Genomic DNA, 17,895 nt, shown 5'->3' on the forward strand with positions numbered 1-17,895 from the left:
GCTTTTAACACAAGAACGTGCTGGTGTGGCCCTGGTGTGGCAACGAATTTCCGCCAGAGTTGTAGTAGGCTTACTACCTCCATGATCCAATCATGGCAATAACGTCAATTTTGGTCTTCAGTGTTTTAAAATACAACAATGTAGAACATGTATAATTAATATGCCGTGTTGTTTGCATACAGTTTTCCGCCCAATTGTGCCACCATATTGCAACTTTGGCAATAACCGCTATATAGATTCTATGGTAATTAGCAAACAAAAGCCATCAGTAGAGTCCTCGTTAATTGATCTTATCACTATGGACCACAATAGTCTCATCCCAATGGCATAGTCCAATAACCTCAATTACATAATCATAGTGCAAAATTTGACCTCAAGTTGCAGAGTATGAGTTTGTGTACCCAAATTTTCAAAGGATGAAAGTAGGCCTACACATGTATTAGGGCTTAAGAACTGTTCCCATGATAGATGAGCATGTTGTGGATCCTAGTGTATGGTCAAATGTCACCGTCTATCGGGTTTCTAAGGCACACGGTAAACTGGTTGAACCATACAAAGGTCAGGATTTATTTGGTGTTTTTATAAATCCTAATTTTGTATTTTAAACAAAGAATATACGCTCACCATTTTATCCTGTGCATATCAGAAAACAATAATAAAATAAAATCCAAGCAAATTGTGGTTTTATTTCTGAGCTGGGCATAATTTTAGCAAAACAATTGCGAAGTCAATCTAGCAAGAGTGAAATTAGAAGCTTTTCACAAAGAATCACAAAGTCATGCCTATATTTTGGCGCCTCCGTAGAGGGCGCCAAAAAGGTGCAACTTAGAACCTTTTTATTTGTCCTATACGCGGAACCCTAAGCAGTGATAAGATTCTGTAAAGAACCCATTTAAATAGGCCTAATTCAGGGACTCGTCACAAAGTTAAGAAAAGTAAAAAGTAGTGTTAACCCTTCTTGGTACTAAAAATCATTTTCTTGGATAAAGAACCTTTTTTCTGTTCTTTTATATAAAACACTTTGAGGGTTCTTTCTAATGGTTCCTTAAAGGTTCTTCAAGCTTAAGGTTCTACAAAGAACCTTTTTCTTGGCTACAGAACCTTTTTTGGTTATATAAAGAACCCCGATGGTTTTTAATGTGGTTGCATGGAACAGATGAACGAACACTGCTATCTACTGTAGATAGCTATTATATATACACTGCATGTAGGGAAAGGTCACGTCACCCTTCCTTCATGCATTTGTAAGTTGTCTTATAGCTCTTGAAATATTTCGTGGACATTTTTCCATTTTCTAATACTTCAATTTTTCGGAAGAAGGTTAATGAAGTCATCCACTGATGGCCATATCATTAGTATGTGTATTCAAAATTTGGACATACGTAAAAGGCATGAGTAGCAGACTTGTAACGAGTCACGACTCAAGACTCGACTTTTCAAAAATGGAATGACTCGACTCGGATTTTCAAATTTTCCCCATAGAGATTGTACAGTGACTCGAGTCATTTGACTCGACTCGACTCGAGATATTGTCAGAAATGACTCGACTCGACCATGAAATGACTTGACTCGTTACAACTCTGATGAGTAGTCAGAAACCTACCTATAAATAGGCAGGGACGCTCTAATTAATTCATTCATTCAGGGACTCATCACAAAGTTAAGAAAAGTAAAAAGTAGTGTTAATCCTTCTTGGTACTAAAAACCATTTTCTTAGAACCTTTTTTTTCTGTTCTACTTAGAACCCTTTGAGGGTTCTTTCTTAATGGTTCCTTAAAGGTTCTTCAAGCTTAAGGTTCTACAAAGAACCCTTTTCTTGGCTACATAACTTTTTATGGTTATATAAAGAACCCTTTTGGTTTTCAATGTGGTTGTATGGATCAGATGAACGAAAACTGCTATCTACCGTAGATAGCTATATACACTCATGCAGGGAAAGGTCACGTCACCCTTCCTTCATGCATTTGTAAGTTGTCTTAGCTCTGGAAATATTTCGTGGAAATTTTTCCATTTTCTAGTACTAGATCATTAGTATGTGTGTTAAAAATTTGGACATAAAAGGCACGAGTAGTCAGAAACTTGAACATAAAGAGATAATGTTCACCTGTTCTCTAAGACTTGCATAAATTGAGACGTCAAGAGTGCCTGGCGACGGTGGTTTTAAGTTAAGGTCCATTTTTGTCAAACTATAATCCTAAGATTAAGAGGACAATTTGACTAAATATAAGAAACTAGCTTTGCACATGTCGTCTTCTTTGAATCGATTTACATGTCTATATAGCGTGTATCCTTTCTCCACCAGACCACATAAGAGGCCTTACCCTAAAACAGATCGATAATTTCGTGGTCCCTTATGTCGCGGCAAGTCAGTTGAGACTCAAACGTACCTGTCGCGACTAAGCCTTAAACTTAACCATAGATTATCCCCTAATTCTATTTTACAAACCTGATTATCTCAATGACTAACATGAATCTATGAATTGAATTATAGCAATTTTATAGACTTGAAGGATTCGATTTGTAGTTAATCATGTTGTCACTTTGTCCGGATATGCCGTAATGGACAAAGAACTATTAAACTACAATCGACAATCATATTATGGCATCAAAACAGTGACTGAACTTGGTGTTGAAGTCTTTTATAGCCTTATAACCTATATAATAAGGCGCCTGCGAGATCTTTATAGGGCAATAACTTCGCTATGTTCGCAAATCCATGAAAACGGAAGCAAAATTTCGATTTTTATTTGTCTACAGAAGTACAGGCTCTTAATTTCGTAGAATGTCCGGTAGCCGCGTATATATATTCGAATTTAACTTATAATTATTTTTTCAAAGTTTTAGGGGCCTGAGCTTTCGATCCTAGCAGGATCTTTATCAAAGGCAGAGTGACAAGACAACACACAAACATGCATATATATAGGGACATGGACATAAAGGAAAAGGAAATTAGCAAGACAATAGAAGACAATTATTTTACTTTCTGTTAAGGGATCGGTCACCCACCTTTGCACAGTATTTTTGTGGGACCTGAGAGCACATCAGATACATCAAATTGCATTCTGAATATGAGGAATGTTCTGATATCAAACTTTAAAAAAAAAATGTTTTTACACCCAAAGGTGGGCAACACGCGGACTAATTGAACTGTATGGTGAACCATTCGTGATATCTGAACCATTGTCTTAAATTATGCCCAACCCATATATTTATCGAAAAAGTTCACGGAGTCATCAAATAAAACCACATAATAGTTCCGCAGTTATAACTTTCGAATAATTCGTAGAAATTACCCATTATACTTTGCAATACAATATTTGACGTAATATGAATGACATTAATTACAGAACCACAACTCGTTATTTTGGCATACAGACTATTGAAATTTTGTCGGACCTGTTCTGGGGATGTCCACACTCGGAGTCAGAAAATTGGGCAAAAAATATGTAAAATATAGTTATTGGATGGGAGCTGAAGGGTATATTCGGGCCCGCACCCAAATTATTAGGTATTTTTTGTCTCAGCTATAGGGAGATTCAGAATGAAACATAATGCATTTACGAACCGAGAAAGACATGAAAGACGGGTATAATTACAAAAATTTGATAATAACGACGATGCTTAGATAATATTGCACTAATTCTGATACTTTATAACTTAAATGTTAAATTTTAAATCGCAAAGGGTGGGAAGAACGTGGAAAACTCCCTTGATTGAAAGTGCGTCATAATCATCTTCCTTATATGCACAGAGCCTACTGACACAATTCTCTTTTGTATTTTGACATATTAAATACGACTTCTGACACCTAAAATAAAGATTGCTAACACTAAATTAAATTGACTTAACCTAGCACTGTTTGCTTAACAATGAATGACGTTAGTATACTAACCATTAGCACTTCCATGTAGATTTTGTTTGTATCAAATCGTATTATTTAACTTCATGAATATATATTTGAGTAACTCGATTCACATCATTGCCCCACACGTCGACGATCAAATTTCTAAAACAAAAATTCTAAAATTTAAAAATTGTAATTGTTCAATAACATATTTGAAATCTACGAGTAAAATGCATTAAAATGAGTATAAACAAGCATATTATTGAGCCAGTGATTTTTGGAATCGATGCAAAATTTGACAACAAATCGCGGAAATAGTTTAAGTTTATTTTGGGTCTATTATTTCAACCTCATGTTAAGTATCGATATTTCAAAGACACCTGTGCGTATTTACCTTTCTTGTTCCTGCTGTTATGTTGACAAACCCTACACATCATTGTAGATATAAGAAAGTTACTGAAACCAAATATTACACTGATTTCTATTGTGCCATAAGATGTAGCCTACATGAAAGTTTAAACTCATAAGCTTGTAAAAAAGAGTTAAGTAAATTTGTCAAATTCTTGAGTGGTACGTCAAATTAACTGATGCAACTTGGTGTGTCAATAATTACGTTATTGTACAATAAAGAAAAATATCTGTTCCGCTAACTCTAGTCTCTGACCCCTTATTAAATGATTAAAATTAATATGCAATTACGATGTTAGATACACCCGCCTTCAAATGATTTCAATGAATTTTGTTTTTTGTTCAAAATTAATGACGAAGCCAATTTTGATGACCTTAACAACCATGGGAAACGTAAAGTTTGTTTTTACACAATTTTTGGGGAGAAAACAACTGTTTTGGACGCGGTTTTACAAGTCTGGCGTGTCAAATTAGTTTAATTGAAGCTAGCGCGACTAATTTTTGTATTTAGTATTTAAAGTCAAGTGCGGTGTCAATGGCTTAGTTAAGAAGAGCACTGTTCTTTTTATTAATATGCACTTTTATAGATTCATTGGTTTTGAAACTACCTTCCCAGAATACTTTGTAATATTTTCATTTCTAAACAGTAAACACAGGGAAAAGAGCAAATACCAACATGTCATCATGGTCATACTGAAAAAAGTCTGAATACTATGCAAATGCAAATCCTAATTTTTTTTTCAAAAAACAAAACAAAAGAAAAAAACCAAACAAACAAAAAAAAACAAAAAAACAAAAAACAAAAACACAAAAACAAAAACAAAAACCCAAAAACCAGAAACATGTTTCCGGAAAAGGTTGCACTTTTCAACAAAATATTTGGCAAAAAATGTTTGCAAAAATATTTCACAATAACATTTTAAAAACATTTTATAAATATTTTTGTAGTGTCTTTTCATACAATACTTTTTAAAACGTTTTCTTGACCTTTATATAACCCGACATTTAATGATATTAAAACGTTTTTACCAAAACCCCAAACCCAAAATATAACCTGTATAAAACATTTTTAAAACGCTTTTGTGTTTGCCGGGATGTTTGTCTCCACACCAAAATTGTTCATTAATAGCAAATTCCAGATCCTGCTATATTTTACTCTAACTCTAAAGCTTAAATGACCTTATTTTCAGAGGCATTGTGGGATATTATTTTCTGATGTTGTGGATAAAGACAATCTGCGGGTTGATCAACAATGAAATAATGTTACCGATCCCAGACCTCTTGAATGTCGCCGATTTGAAACAAATTTATATCATTTATCAATAATAATTTGGAAGATCTAAGATTTTAGAGAGTAATACTTCAGCGAGTTTGAGTAATAACCATTGAACCCATAATATACCTGATCACGTGGGGTGGGGCAAAATATGACAAATATGACCAAAATGGGCTCTAATAAAAAGTAGAAACAGGTCTATACACGTTCGGAGGGGGTGCTGGTCTCTTGGCTACGCCACGGTACACACCGACATCGCCCGGTTAATAATTACATTATACAACCAGAGACACTTAAATGAATACACGGGATCGATACACGTAAATGTGCTATGCACGATTGATATTCAGACGATAAATCTTTGGATACCGGGGTAGAAAATGATGAATATCTCCCGTAAATGATTTCGTATAAAGAAACCAGATCTGGTTCCTTGCAGTTGAACATATATGTTCAACGGATATTATCGTCGTTAGCTAGCGTCTTGAGAAACTAGCGTGCGTCTTGAGCTGAAAAAGTGACCAAAATTCAGATTTTAAATAGCGCAGCGTAGACCCTCGTGGAGGTAGTCTCGGGCCAGACTGTATGTGGCTATCGCGAACGGCAGGATCGACGAGTGTCAGACCGACTGACACAAACTGGCTGTGTAGGAGACTATCGTAGAGGCAATCTAATAGCAGTGACCATGGCGTATGTATGCTCGCTGACCGTACAGAGGTCAGTCACAGGCTAATGACGGATGTCCTTCAGCCAGTATGCGTTTAAAAACTATTGAACAGGTCGGAACACAATGGCCATGCGTGACTGTGGATTCAACCTACCATGGGATTTTCTGCCATGAAGATATCGGGGCGATGACACTGTGCGGTAGGCCTATAATAGTCTGATGCCACATAGGCCTACTTTCTAGAAACCGGTGATATTACAAGATTGGTCTAACAACACTTGTCATTTAGCTTACTGATGTATAATTTAACTTACTGCATAAAGAAAATTAATTAGTGAACATTGTCACTCAGAGTGGATATTCAGTGGATCGGAATAGTGGATTTTGAATTTTCTTTCCATATATTTTGGGAAAGAGTTTTAAAATCTACACAGATATAATTTAACATCGAAGTCGTCGACACACAACGAACCTGAGTGAACCTATAAGTAAATAATTATTAAAGGAAATATAACAAAAGGACCATAAAATACAAATTTGAAACTCGCCTCAGTATAACTTCTTATTTACCATCACCCCTTAATTTGAGTGTAATCTTATAACACGTGTCCATTTGACCACAACAAAGTGAAGTTCTGTGTTTGTTTCCGCCCTCATGATAGTCTCCATTTTTACAATAGGATATAAAGCTGTTAATTGGTCAAGTTTATAGACTTAAAACCTGTAATTTGGCCTTATATCTGTCTTTAAATCATATCTGAAATCATTATACTATGAGAAGACCTCATAGTAAATTATAATAATATGAATAAAGGTAAATACTAAATGCATGAGCACACGCAAACTCATCAATAATTGTCATTGTCTTTATTTATAATTATATTAGAAACCATTTTATTCGATGTACGGCCCACTAAAATGTTCGCAAATTGCATAGACAATATTGTTAATGATATAGTTGCGTAGCCGGGGGGGGGGGAAGTCTTGCCCCCCCTGTGGGATACTGGCCGCCCTGATATTTATGATTTGTATTATTTTTTTGTACTTTTTAGCCCATTTTATCATTATCGTAAAAGTTTACCCCCTTGAAAGTTGCCTTGCCCCCTTGCCCCCATGCACACCCTCTGAAAAAGTGCTGGCTACGCCACTGGCCACTGATAAATAATAGTGAACTTGTTGTTCAGCTTCGTATCCTTGCACGTAAGTTCAAGGCTAGCAATTTCGAAAACGTCAGATCAGAAAGAGAAAGATTACCCCATATAAAAAAAATGAATAGATAAATAGATAAATAAATAAATAAATAAATAAATAAATAAATAAATAAATAAATAAATAAATAAATAAATAAATAAATAAATAAATAAATAAATAAATAAATAAATAAATAAATAAATAAATAAATAAATAAATAAATAAATAAAAAAAAAAAAATAATCGAACAATAAAGTTATAAACAAAAATTCAACAACAAATACGCACAAAGAAACAAGAAAGTTAGGTAGAATTATTGAAAAGGAAAGAAAAAGGTCAAAAGAGGATGATGGACTGATGCAGCTGATTTTATTATTAAAATAAAATTGCAGTTTATAATAGTCCCCTATCCTTATATAGGTCACATCATCTCACATGCAATTTTGAAAAAATTACAGTCTCAGTAATGTGTGAAACATTTCCTATCTCACAGTCAAGTCACTGATGAAGTAGTGAATGTGACAGCCGTTCAATGACACGACACGAAAAGGGCAACCCCATGTAAACAATAACAATCGGCCAAATTGAAATGCGCATGCTCTTTAGGGTTGCCCTTACTATTTTTAGCTTGACAAAATGGCGGACGCGGAAGGAGATTTTTCCGCTGAAGGAATACGAGAATTTATCATTTCTCGTGGGGGAAGAGTAAAAAATGTTGAGCTTGTTGGACACTATAAGAAGTACTTGAATGATCCAGCTAAGAAAGGTATGATTTTAACCATAAAGAAAGACGTAATGACTATGTTTTATGTGGGCCTAATCATTTTCATTTGACGTTCATGTGTGCAGAATTCGGCAACCTTAGTCCTACTTACTTAGTCCTACTGCAGACCATACCACAGAGAAGATGAGTATCAACAGTCAAAGTCCCCGTGTATTGTATGCTATGAATTCTCGCATATTCATGAGGGCCGATTGTTCGATTGCGCCGTGTCCAACAATCACGCCAGCCAACGTTGCTTGCGCGCTCGAGAAGTACGAAAGTCTAGCTAGCCAAAAATTTGCTCACCGATTATCATACGATAGCTTCACATTATAAGCTAGAGAACATTGCATTCAAATTCTAGTCGGATTTGCTGAAGCATGACACAGTGTAAAGCAATGGAAGTTTAGAAGTAAACACGGCTGATCACGATAAACGACCGCATCAAAAATGTTGCTGTTGCTAAAATTACACTTGAGCAAAATTTTAGACTGTCCAAAATGGGTAAATCTATTTCAGAAGATACACTTGAATCATCGAAATAACTTTCATCCAAATTTCAGCATGCATAATTAACAGAATAAATAACCGCTGGTGCAAAAAATTGCACCGCTGTCCGACCGAAAAACGATAGCAACGCACTCTAGCATCGAATGCGTAACTATCGTGTGCAAATTCGAAGCTAGAGTTCTTGAGTAAAGCGTTGCGTGCCTCCGTGATTACGTGATAGAGCGTTGTGTGCCTTTGCGATTACGTGACAGACCGTAAAAATATGCAGTAAGTGCGTAGCAGTTTGGTTTTGCACAGGGCCGTAGCAAGGTTGAAAAATGTGGGGGCGGCCATCACTAATATGGGGCGGCCAGTGCTGTACGGTGCGACCATTTTAGGCGCATTGGCGACTAGATTTTTGCTGATGGCGACTAAATATTCAATCCCTGGCGCCAATGGCGACCAACTGCAGAAGCTTTTAATCGCCAAAAACAAAACATGTATGTAATGTAGCATTCAAGAGTACGAATGTATGCTATGAATATGCATTTAAAATGATGTCTCAATGGGGACTTCCTGGAAAACATATAGGCCTACACTATACATGCTGCGTATGAAGTATGTAGCATTCAATGGGAATATATAGATCAGAGTACGGCAGCTATGAACATTCAACGCATGTGGCTGTTCAGTTGGCACCTCAGATTTTTTACCTGGGAGCAAAATTTGGGCGCCTGCCGCCTAAATTTATAAAGTTGGGAGCCATTGGCTCCTCGATCAGTTTTTGTGCACCGTACAGCACTGGGGGCGGCCAAATTACAAATATATGCCCAAATTGAAATAAAGATATAAGGAAAAACATAACAAATTTCTCAAAAAGTGGTGTGGCCATGGCATCCCCGGCCTCCCCGCTTGATACGGCCCTGGTTTTGCATGTCACATTTCATGGAACAAGCAGCCCTCATTAACTGGTGATGCTGCGACTTAGACTGCTTGAACGGCATGAACGCGGTACCGGTATCATCTTTTTTGTCCATGATCGCAACGATGCGTCGCATGCATCCATTCTGTCGGTCCGGGTTGTTCCATCCAATGGACTTACCCACTTCTCACATCTGTCAAAGGGGACACTAGTAAACAAGTCATCTGAGAAAGGTTTTTAAACACAAGTCTCCACATACATAAATGACAGCCATTGAAAAAATTTCACTGACCATCCAGGATTTGAACCTGGGACCTTCGGATCACCGGACCGATGCTCTACCAACTGAGCTAATGAGTCAGATGGAGAAGAGCAGTGATGTTATTATCTATAGGCCTTCAGTTCATACCCGCCCTCTATCATCTTCTCATCCAACAAGTCATACCTAGATTTATGCTTTCCAGGTATGACTGATTTTACCGTAAAATTTGTGTCAATTCCCGATATCACGATATATGTGCCACGTTTTGTAGGCTCCAATTGCCGATTACATAGACGAGAACAACTGGTAACAAGCTGCACTGTGCACTACTGGTCTGCTATTCAATTGCGAGGTGCAATAGTTGCGTGTATTTTATATGTAAAATGCCTATACAGTACGGTGATCCACCCAAAAAACAAATTTGTTGTATAGATTCCTGTACTAAAGGGACCACCCTCATGAAATCCCTATTGGTTTGTACAGGGTCTTTGAGTTCAAGTCAATTTTCGGAGCGATTACCGAATAGGGTGCAACTCTAGACTGCCCTACTCAACCCTAAACCCTAACCCTAAACTCCGTAAACGAGGACCAATGCCAATTTGCCTTGTTTTTTTTGTCTTTGGTCATGTTGGTACATGTAATTGTTGATTTCCTGATAAGAAATCAGAACTTCATCAAGAGATATTTATTTAATGGCATGTTTTGTGATTTGCCCCATTGAGTGCAACGGTTTTAAGTGTCCCCTTTGGGGCGAGACGGAACAGTCAATTCTCGGCAAAAGCTACCAATGGTAAGAAGCACTATAAAGTGATCTATTGCAAGTGACGTCATACCGACCGACAGAATTACTGCTACAGGAGGCTAGAGTGATCTAATTACTTACGTGGATATTTCTAGTGACTGACCAATTGATCATATTGTAGTGGATAGTAGATAGATTTCTCAATCAAAGGCAAACTGTTCCAGCTCTAAATGGTGCAGGGAATGAAGAATATTTGTAAACATTGGTCGTGGGAATGGGTTTGGCCATGGCTTTTGAATTATGAGAGCTTCTGCCCTCTGTACATGGGTGGGTTGGAGTAATCTGGTAACTTCCCTTCGATCTGCTCGTCTCCCATTGAAGATTTTAAAACTTATTAAACTCCCCACCTGAACAAACCAGGCAGCCAATCGCCTTGACGTACGATCCGGACAGTCACCCGGACCTGCTTAGTTAAAGAGAATACGGTGTATGATATCATTTTGTGTCTGTCTTAATGTGCTGTCACTGCTGTGTTAGAGTTAAACTGTCAGTGGCAGTCAACAATTTGGTTTGGTTTGAAATAAATCTACGGTATTTGCTTTATTCAACAATTTATTACTATGTACTGAAATGTTAGCCCTGGACCTGGACTGAATAATCTGGAGCATATAATATAACCTGTTGGTGGACTCCTGGAGCAGGAGTTCTCTTCATGTTACTGAGCTTCATTGGCTTCCTGTTAAAGAATGCATAAAGTTACAACTTTTTACCATCATATTTCAGTGTGTGTATGGGTTAGCTCCAATGTATTTGCAGGATAATATTCATATTTATTCATCAGTTAACACCAGACATCATCTGCTTCGTTCTTCTCTTGATACCACTTGATTCCATATTCCATAATATATACAAACCGCTGCCTCAGGGATCAGTCTTTCCATGTTGCTGGCCCACAGCATACATATCCGTGAGGCCCCCACCCTAAACATGTTCAAAGAACTTCTCAAATTACACTTACTTCCTGTTGCATAATATTGTTTTTATTTATGGTATATATCATATATATTCGCTTTTTATTCATCAGTCGCGATCCCCTGCACATTTTTTTTCAAAGGTAATTAAATAATCTATGAAAGATAAAATTACTTAGAACTTCTGAAAAGATGAAAATAAAATTTTTTATTACGGCATTGTCTGCTTTTTATACAATGGCCTCTGCTCAAAACTCATGGCAAAAGGAGTATCCGGCAAGCTGCTCACCTGGATTAGGAGCTACTTGACAGATCGTTCCATCAAAGTTGTCTTATCTGGCCAGTCATCAAGTACTTCCTCCATCAATGCATCAGTTCCCCAGGGGTCAATATTGGGCCCACTTTTGTTCTCTGTCTTTATTGATGATCTGGGTGATGAGTGTGAAAACCAACTCTACCTCTACGCTGATGACTCCACCTTGTTCTGTGAGATTCAACCCTGAAGCCGTTACTGCCAGCCTGAACAGAGACCTGGAGAAAATGAGAATCTGGGCAGACTATAGAAGGTGACCTTCGAGCCATCGAAATGCAAGGCAATGACAATATCAAGGAAGAGGAATCCAACCAAACTAGATCTTCTGTTTGGCACCACCATACTGGCTGACAAGAAGGAGCTGGAGATCCTGGGAGTTGCAGTTGACAACCTGACCTGGACAAAGCACATTTCTAACATCTCATCCAGAACAGAAGCTGGGCGCTCTGAGGAGAGTTGCAAATAAACTTAATGGCAGAGGCAGAGCAACCGTTTACAAGGCTCAAGTTTGCAGTGTGATGGAATATGCCTTACTGTCTTGAATGAGAGCCAGTGCCACCACTCTAGGATCACTAGACTCAATCCAGAGGAAGAAAAAAACCTTTTTGTCAGCGATCAGCTCATTAATTAAAAGCTCTTACACAAGGTCCTGAGCTCACACTGTCCTCACTTTTGCGGTCGAAGTAGCGTCTCTCTTAATTTAGTACTCTCAGATGGGGATCATTGAATTGAAGACTGTGTGTAACCGTGAAGTTGCAATCATGCTAATAGCATTTTATTGCTTCAAGTATTAGAGGAGGGTATGTAGATTTTGTAGATTTAGAATCTGCTGGGTGCCAAGAAGGCACCTTTCTTGGCCTAAACCCCCAAAATAATGTAGACAAAAGTTGCATTGAACATCACTATAATGGGTTGATAATGAAAAATGTATTATGTATACATATCAAAGAGTTCTTAAAACGTAGCATAACATGACTAATGTGTAGGTTCTGATAAATTTGATTAGTTTAAGCCTCTAATACTGAATGAACTTAGGAAAGTCTTGTTTTCTGGGTCAAGAAAAGTTGAAACAGAGTTGGCACTTGCTGATATGGTGTATAATACAATCAGTTTGTTTCTAGTGGTATATGGAAGCACGGTTGTTTGATATATATAGAATTGGCTTCATTATTAACTAAATGCAAACTATAGATGGCGCTATTTATCCTAAATCATATTTCTTTATTTGCAAGGGTTAGGTGATTAATACTGCCATTAAAACAGCTGGAATAGGTGAAACAAGCAAGAAGGAAATTTTATAAACATATTTTATCAAACAATAAAAGGAATTATTTGTATTAAAAGCTTGAAAGAGTAATTTCCAGTAACTAAATAGCGCCACCAATTTTGTCATTAATAGATACATTTTATATCCATAAAAGCTTTAAAAAGTACTATAAAAGTGAATAATTTTGTAAAAGAGGGGAAATTAAAGTTGAGAATGACTCAAAAGCATCTGTATACATCAGCATGATATCACTTTTAGCTGTTTAAGCCTAAAATTTGGTTGTACAAGATGTTTTGTTTGAAAAATTAATAAATGATCCCATCGAACAACCGTGGAAGGGGGGCAAGACCAAGGTGACTTTCAGGTGGAAAGAGGGAATTTGATGAAAATTATTCAAAAAAGACCTAAAAATCTAAAATATCATTGTGGCTAGCATCCTGAAAGATGCTCCACAAGGGACAAAAGGGACCACGGTTTGTTTCTGGGCCAGGCATTTGGTTTGTTACATGATTGACAGTGTTATATAGTGGATCTATCATTTCAGGCAGGACTCTCTAAGAGTGCCTTGGTAGGTATTTGATCTAAATAGTGCCTTCTCCTAATAAGCACCCCATGGAATTTTTAAAGTGATAAAGTCTATAAAATAACTCTTGTAAGTGCCCCCTTTTCAATGCACCCGTACAACGAAATTCTGTCAAATGGCTAAATTAAATCACCTTCTGAACCTTACGGTTTAGGATATTGAGGATTTTGACTTCAGAGAAACTTTTTTTTTGCTGTAAAATAAATTCAAAATTATCATCATTTCAATACCCCCAAGCTGCTGATTGGAGTGCTCGAGTGCTAATTAGGTCAAATATAGGATTAATCAGGTTACAGCAACCAAATATCTCTTTAGGCCTGAGGAACTGTAAAAACATAATTTCTCATCAAATTTGGAAGATAAAGGAAGACATCATATGGCACAACGTGTTAGTAGTATGCTGCTTTAGAACAATACATTAACAAAATTATCAAAATATCATTTTTTTTAAAGCCAGGATTCAAACATAATTTGTTCCAATCTGTTTAGAATGTCAGCATATTGATGAAATGCATACATGTCTTGTAAACCGTGTTTCTATCCTGCAAAAATCTGTCCTTTTGAACTAAATTTTAAATAGGTTTAACAACACTATTACTGTTTATTTCTGCACTTTTTCACAAATGTTCCCAAACCTAGCATTTGTAGCCCAATTGGGTGACATTTGAATATTTTTCCTGCAACTTTGACAATTTCCTGTCCAATAGAAACCTAATGTTAAGAGAAAAATTGGGTGACTTTTCAACATATGATCTTGCGACTTTTAGTACTTTCCTGTCCCATAGAAACCAATGGGTAAGAGAAAAATTGGGCGACTTTTCGATTATTTGACCCGCGATTCCGGCTTGAATTGTTTTAGCAAACCTGTCCTATTGAACTAAATTTTTAAATAGGTTTAACAACACTATTAGATTTAATTTCTGCACACTCTTTCACCCTGCTAAGTGTCCTAGAGGAAATTGACACCAATTAAAGTTTGTAACAATTTCTGGCAGGTTGAAAACTTTGAAGCTGAGTGATCAGGTACACTGGTGCTAGTAGGATCAAGAAATTACCAGGTTTTTTTTCTACCAATGAAAGTATTATATATTGAAATGTATTTTAACAAAATTTAATGAAATGTCCTGTCTGATTTGCTTTTTTTTCAGCTGAAAATCGACAGCATTTCAAAGATTTCATCAACGCTGTGGCGGTGGTTAAAGTTGAAAATGTGAGTATTCATAGGCTTGTGACGTTTTATCGACATAATTAGCATAAGTCTGTTAAGATGCGTGTAAGTAGTAGCTTTCATATTGAATAAGTGCGTAATATAAAGTGTGTTCACACACCTGGAGTAAACTTGAGGTTAAGAGTCAGTCTGTGTGGTGTTGCCAAAGGTTTGCAAATCAATGCCAGGCTGCAGCAGGACCTCTCAAGTAGTCAAAGAGATCTGACCGACTCTGAATAAGCCAAATCTGCATTAAAATTTGCAATGCATTGTGGGACAGTTTTTGTAGTTTTGGGACACATTTAACTTTGGGAAATTGTTTTTTATGCGTACAAAATATTGTTTACAATTTACTAAAATAAAATATGGTCATCTCCAAAATTAATTATTTAAAATATTTTAATGATAACATGATTACAATAGTTAATAAATGAACAATAATTATAGCAATTCCCCTGATAGGTCAGAGAAAAGGTGTGCTAAAACTGCCAAAACCGTCTCACAATGCTTTAGGAATTTGTAATGCTGATGTCGCATATCACATAACAATAAATCCGCCATATTGGTCTGTCATACATAGAGAGCAAAATAGTGTACTTCAGGTATTTATTGACAAAGCCTGAAATCAAATGATGGTTAAGCATTACAACGGTTTCAGCACCAACATTTAGTAAGTGTCATTGGCACTTCATACTTTTGATCAAAGTTTACTGGGCACATGATGCACTATGTTGCTCCCTATAAGCAACACATAAACATGGCAGAGTCAGTACTCTTTGGGTCAAATGTCTTTGCAAGAAAATTGAATGATTACCGCATTGGTCCGAGTATAGTCCCACCCGTTTTTTAGGTGAAAATTTTTCACAATTGGGGGGTGGGATTATACTCGAATTTCAAAAAAAAAAAAAAAAAAAAAGTTTATTTTTTGGTTTTGGAGTGTCCCTGGACCTATGTAGACCTAGATGCTAGGATCATTCATGGTTGACCTAAAAAAAAAAAAAAATTGAATTTGAATGCATTTTGAAATCATTAATAGAGTATGAAATGAATACAAATTATTAATTTTCATATTAAAAACACAAAACATCTTGATTTTTTTTTTTTTTAGGTCAACAATGAATGATCCTAGCATCTAGGTCTAGGTCCAGGGACATTCCAAAACCAAAAAAAAAAAAACCTGAATTTTTTTTTTTTTTTTACAATTTCTGTAATTTTTTCGAAAAATGGGGGGTGGGACTATACTCGAACGTGAGACTAAGTGAATATAGACCTTTGAACTCCTAGAGTTTCTGTATTCTTAAAAGTTATGATCCAGGTGTTATTCCATGTGAACATGCTCTAAGATAGAAACCTGTAAGTTTCCCCAGAGATTCATCAGTTCACAAGCACCCTGTAAACTCCAGGGAGATTCAGATGAAATTGTATTTGAATTGAATGGAAGCAAGAGTATGACTCAGAGTATTGTGTTTCTATGACTCGTGTACACACAGGGTTTAATCTAGGGTCTCAGTTTATGCCAAAGCTGAGAAGTGAGATGCATTTGAGCATTTCACTTCAGGGCACAACCTGGGATATCTAGAAGTAACTCAAACTTTTAAATTTCAATTTCATTGCAGGTGCCTTTTTTAGAAACAAACAAATATACAAACAAACAAATAAACAAACATGCATGAAAACAACAAAAGAAACAAACATAAGAGGAAGGAAGTGAGAGAAAGAGTGGAAGAGAAAAAGTGAGAGAGTCTGGGACAAACAGAAACAGAGTTGGGAGGAGAAAGGGAGAGCGAGAGGGGAGAAAACATGGGTGAGACATTGAAAAAGTGGGCAACAAGAGCAAGAGAGACGGTGAGAGGACAGAGAGTGATGTGTGAGGTGGAGAGTCAGAAGAGAGACTGAGAAGTAGAGAGAAAGTAAAATATTTGATATTTTACTTCTCAACTTGAGGCGAGCAACAAGAGATAGAGAGAGAGCGCAAAAGGGTGGGGTGGGTAAATTAGTGATAGAATGAATGAGAGATCAGGCCCTTACCCAGGGCAGGGGTGAGTAGGGTGTATATACGATCCACCAAGGTTAAAAAAATCTCCAAAAAACCTCAAATCTGTCCTAAATACCCAGAATCCCTGAAAGTCCACCCAAAATTGGCCTAAGATCACCCTCAAAATTTCCCCCAAACCCATGCACAAAAATCCTCCCAAAATCCACCCAATTTTTTGCAGTGCCCACAAAAAAAGTCAACTTTTTCAAAAATCTGCTCCTCAAAAATCAACTTTGTTCACAAATCCGCCTCTCACCAAAATAATTCCTGGCTATGGACCAGTGAGAGACAGATGAAGAGAGAGCAGGAGAGAAAGAAAGCAAAGAGGAGAGAAAGAATGAGAAAAGAAAGAAAGAAAGAAAGAAAGAAAGAAAGAGGAAGAAAGAGAAAGAGATTTGATATTTTCTTCTCGAATTGACACCATCAAATTATAGACTCTCAGTGAAGTGCATTGTTCCCAATCTTTCAGCGCGCCTATGTGTTAAGCTGCAAAGCCCTTCCAGTTTCCTTCAACTAAATTATTGATTTCCCATACTAGCACTGCACAATAAAACCCTCAACTAAAAAAAAAGTCAACGTTATTAAGTTGCGTCATGATTGCTTGGTTTCTTTCCTTCTTAGAACAACTCAACTGGGACACACCGTGTGTTCGAAAGCGATTAGGTCGTGTTCCTCAAGCCTGCGCAATTTCAAAGTGTGACTTGAGGGATATGTTATGACGACTGGAAACTTTTTAACTCTGCTGATTTGCTGCCAGTTATATCGGTTTCCTGACTAATTTCTGATAGAATCCAACCGTTTCCTTGTAGAATATGATGAATCCGACAATCCGACTATGTCAAGTATGAAAATAAGACGTTTTTATGCGCTTTGGGTTTTTCAGGTTATGTAAAGTTAATAAAAGAATGTTAAAACGTCACTTAAAATGGCCTTTTGAGAAAATATGGCTTGATCC

At 36.8% G+C, this 17,895-nt stretch overlaps 1 protein-coding gene across 1 annotated transcript in view; it reads left to right on the forward strand.

Moving 5' to 3' along the window:
- The first annotated feature begins 8,022 nt into the window (after positions 1-8,022).
- Positions 8,023-17,895, forward strand: part of LOC140172507 (uncharacterized) — a 270,463-nt gene continuing 260,590 nt past the window's right edge. The window contains exons 1-2 of the mRNA XM_072195651.1: positions 8,023-8,152; positions 14,847-14,908. Of these exons, the coding sequence (XP_072051752.1) occupies positions 8,023-8,152; positions 14,847-14,908 (192 nt within the window). The remainder of the gene's footprint in view (positions 8,153-14,846; positions 14,909-17,895) is intronic.

Source organism: Amphiura filiformis, chromosome 16, assembly GCF_039555335.1.
Source record: "Amphiura filiformis chromosome 16, Afil_fr2py, whole genome shotgun sequence".
NCBI lineage: Eukaryota > Metazoa > Echinodermata > Ophiuroidea > Amphilepidida > Amphiuridae > Amphiura > Amphiura filiformis.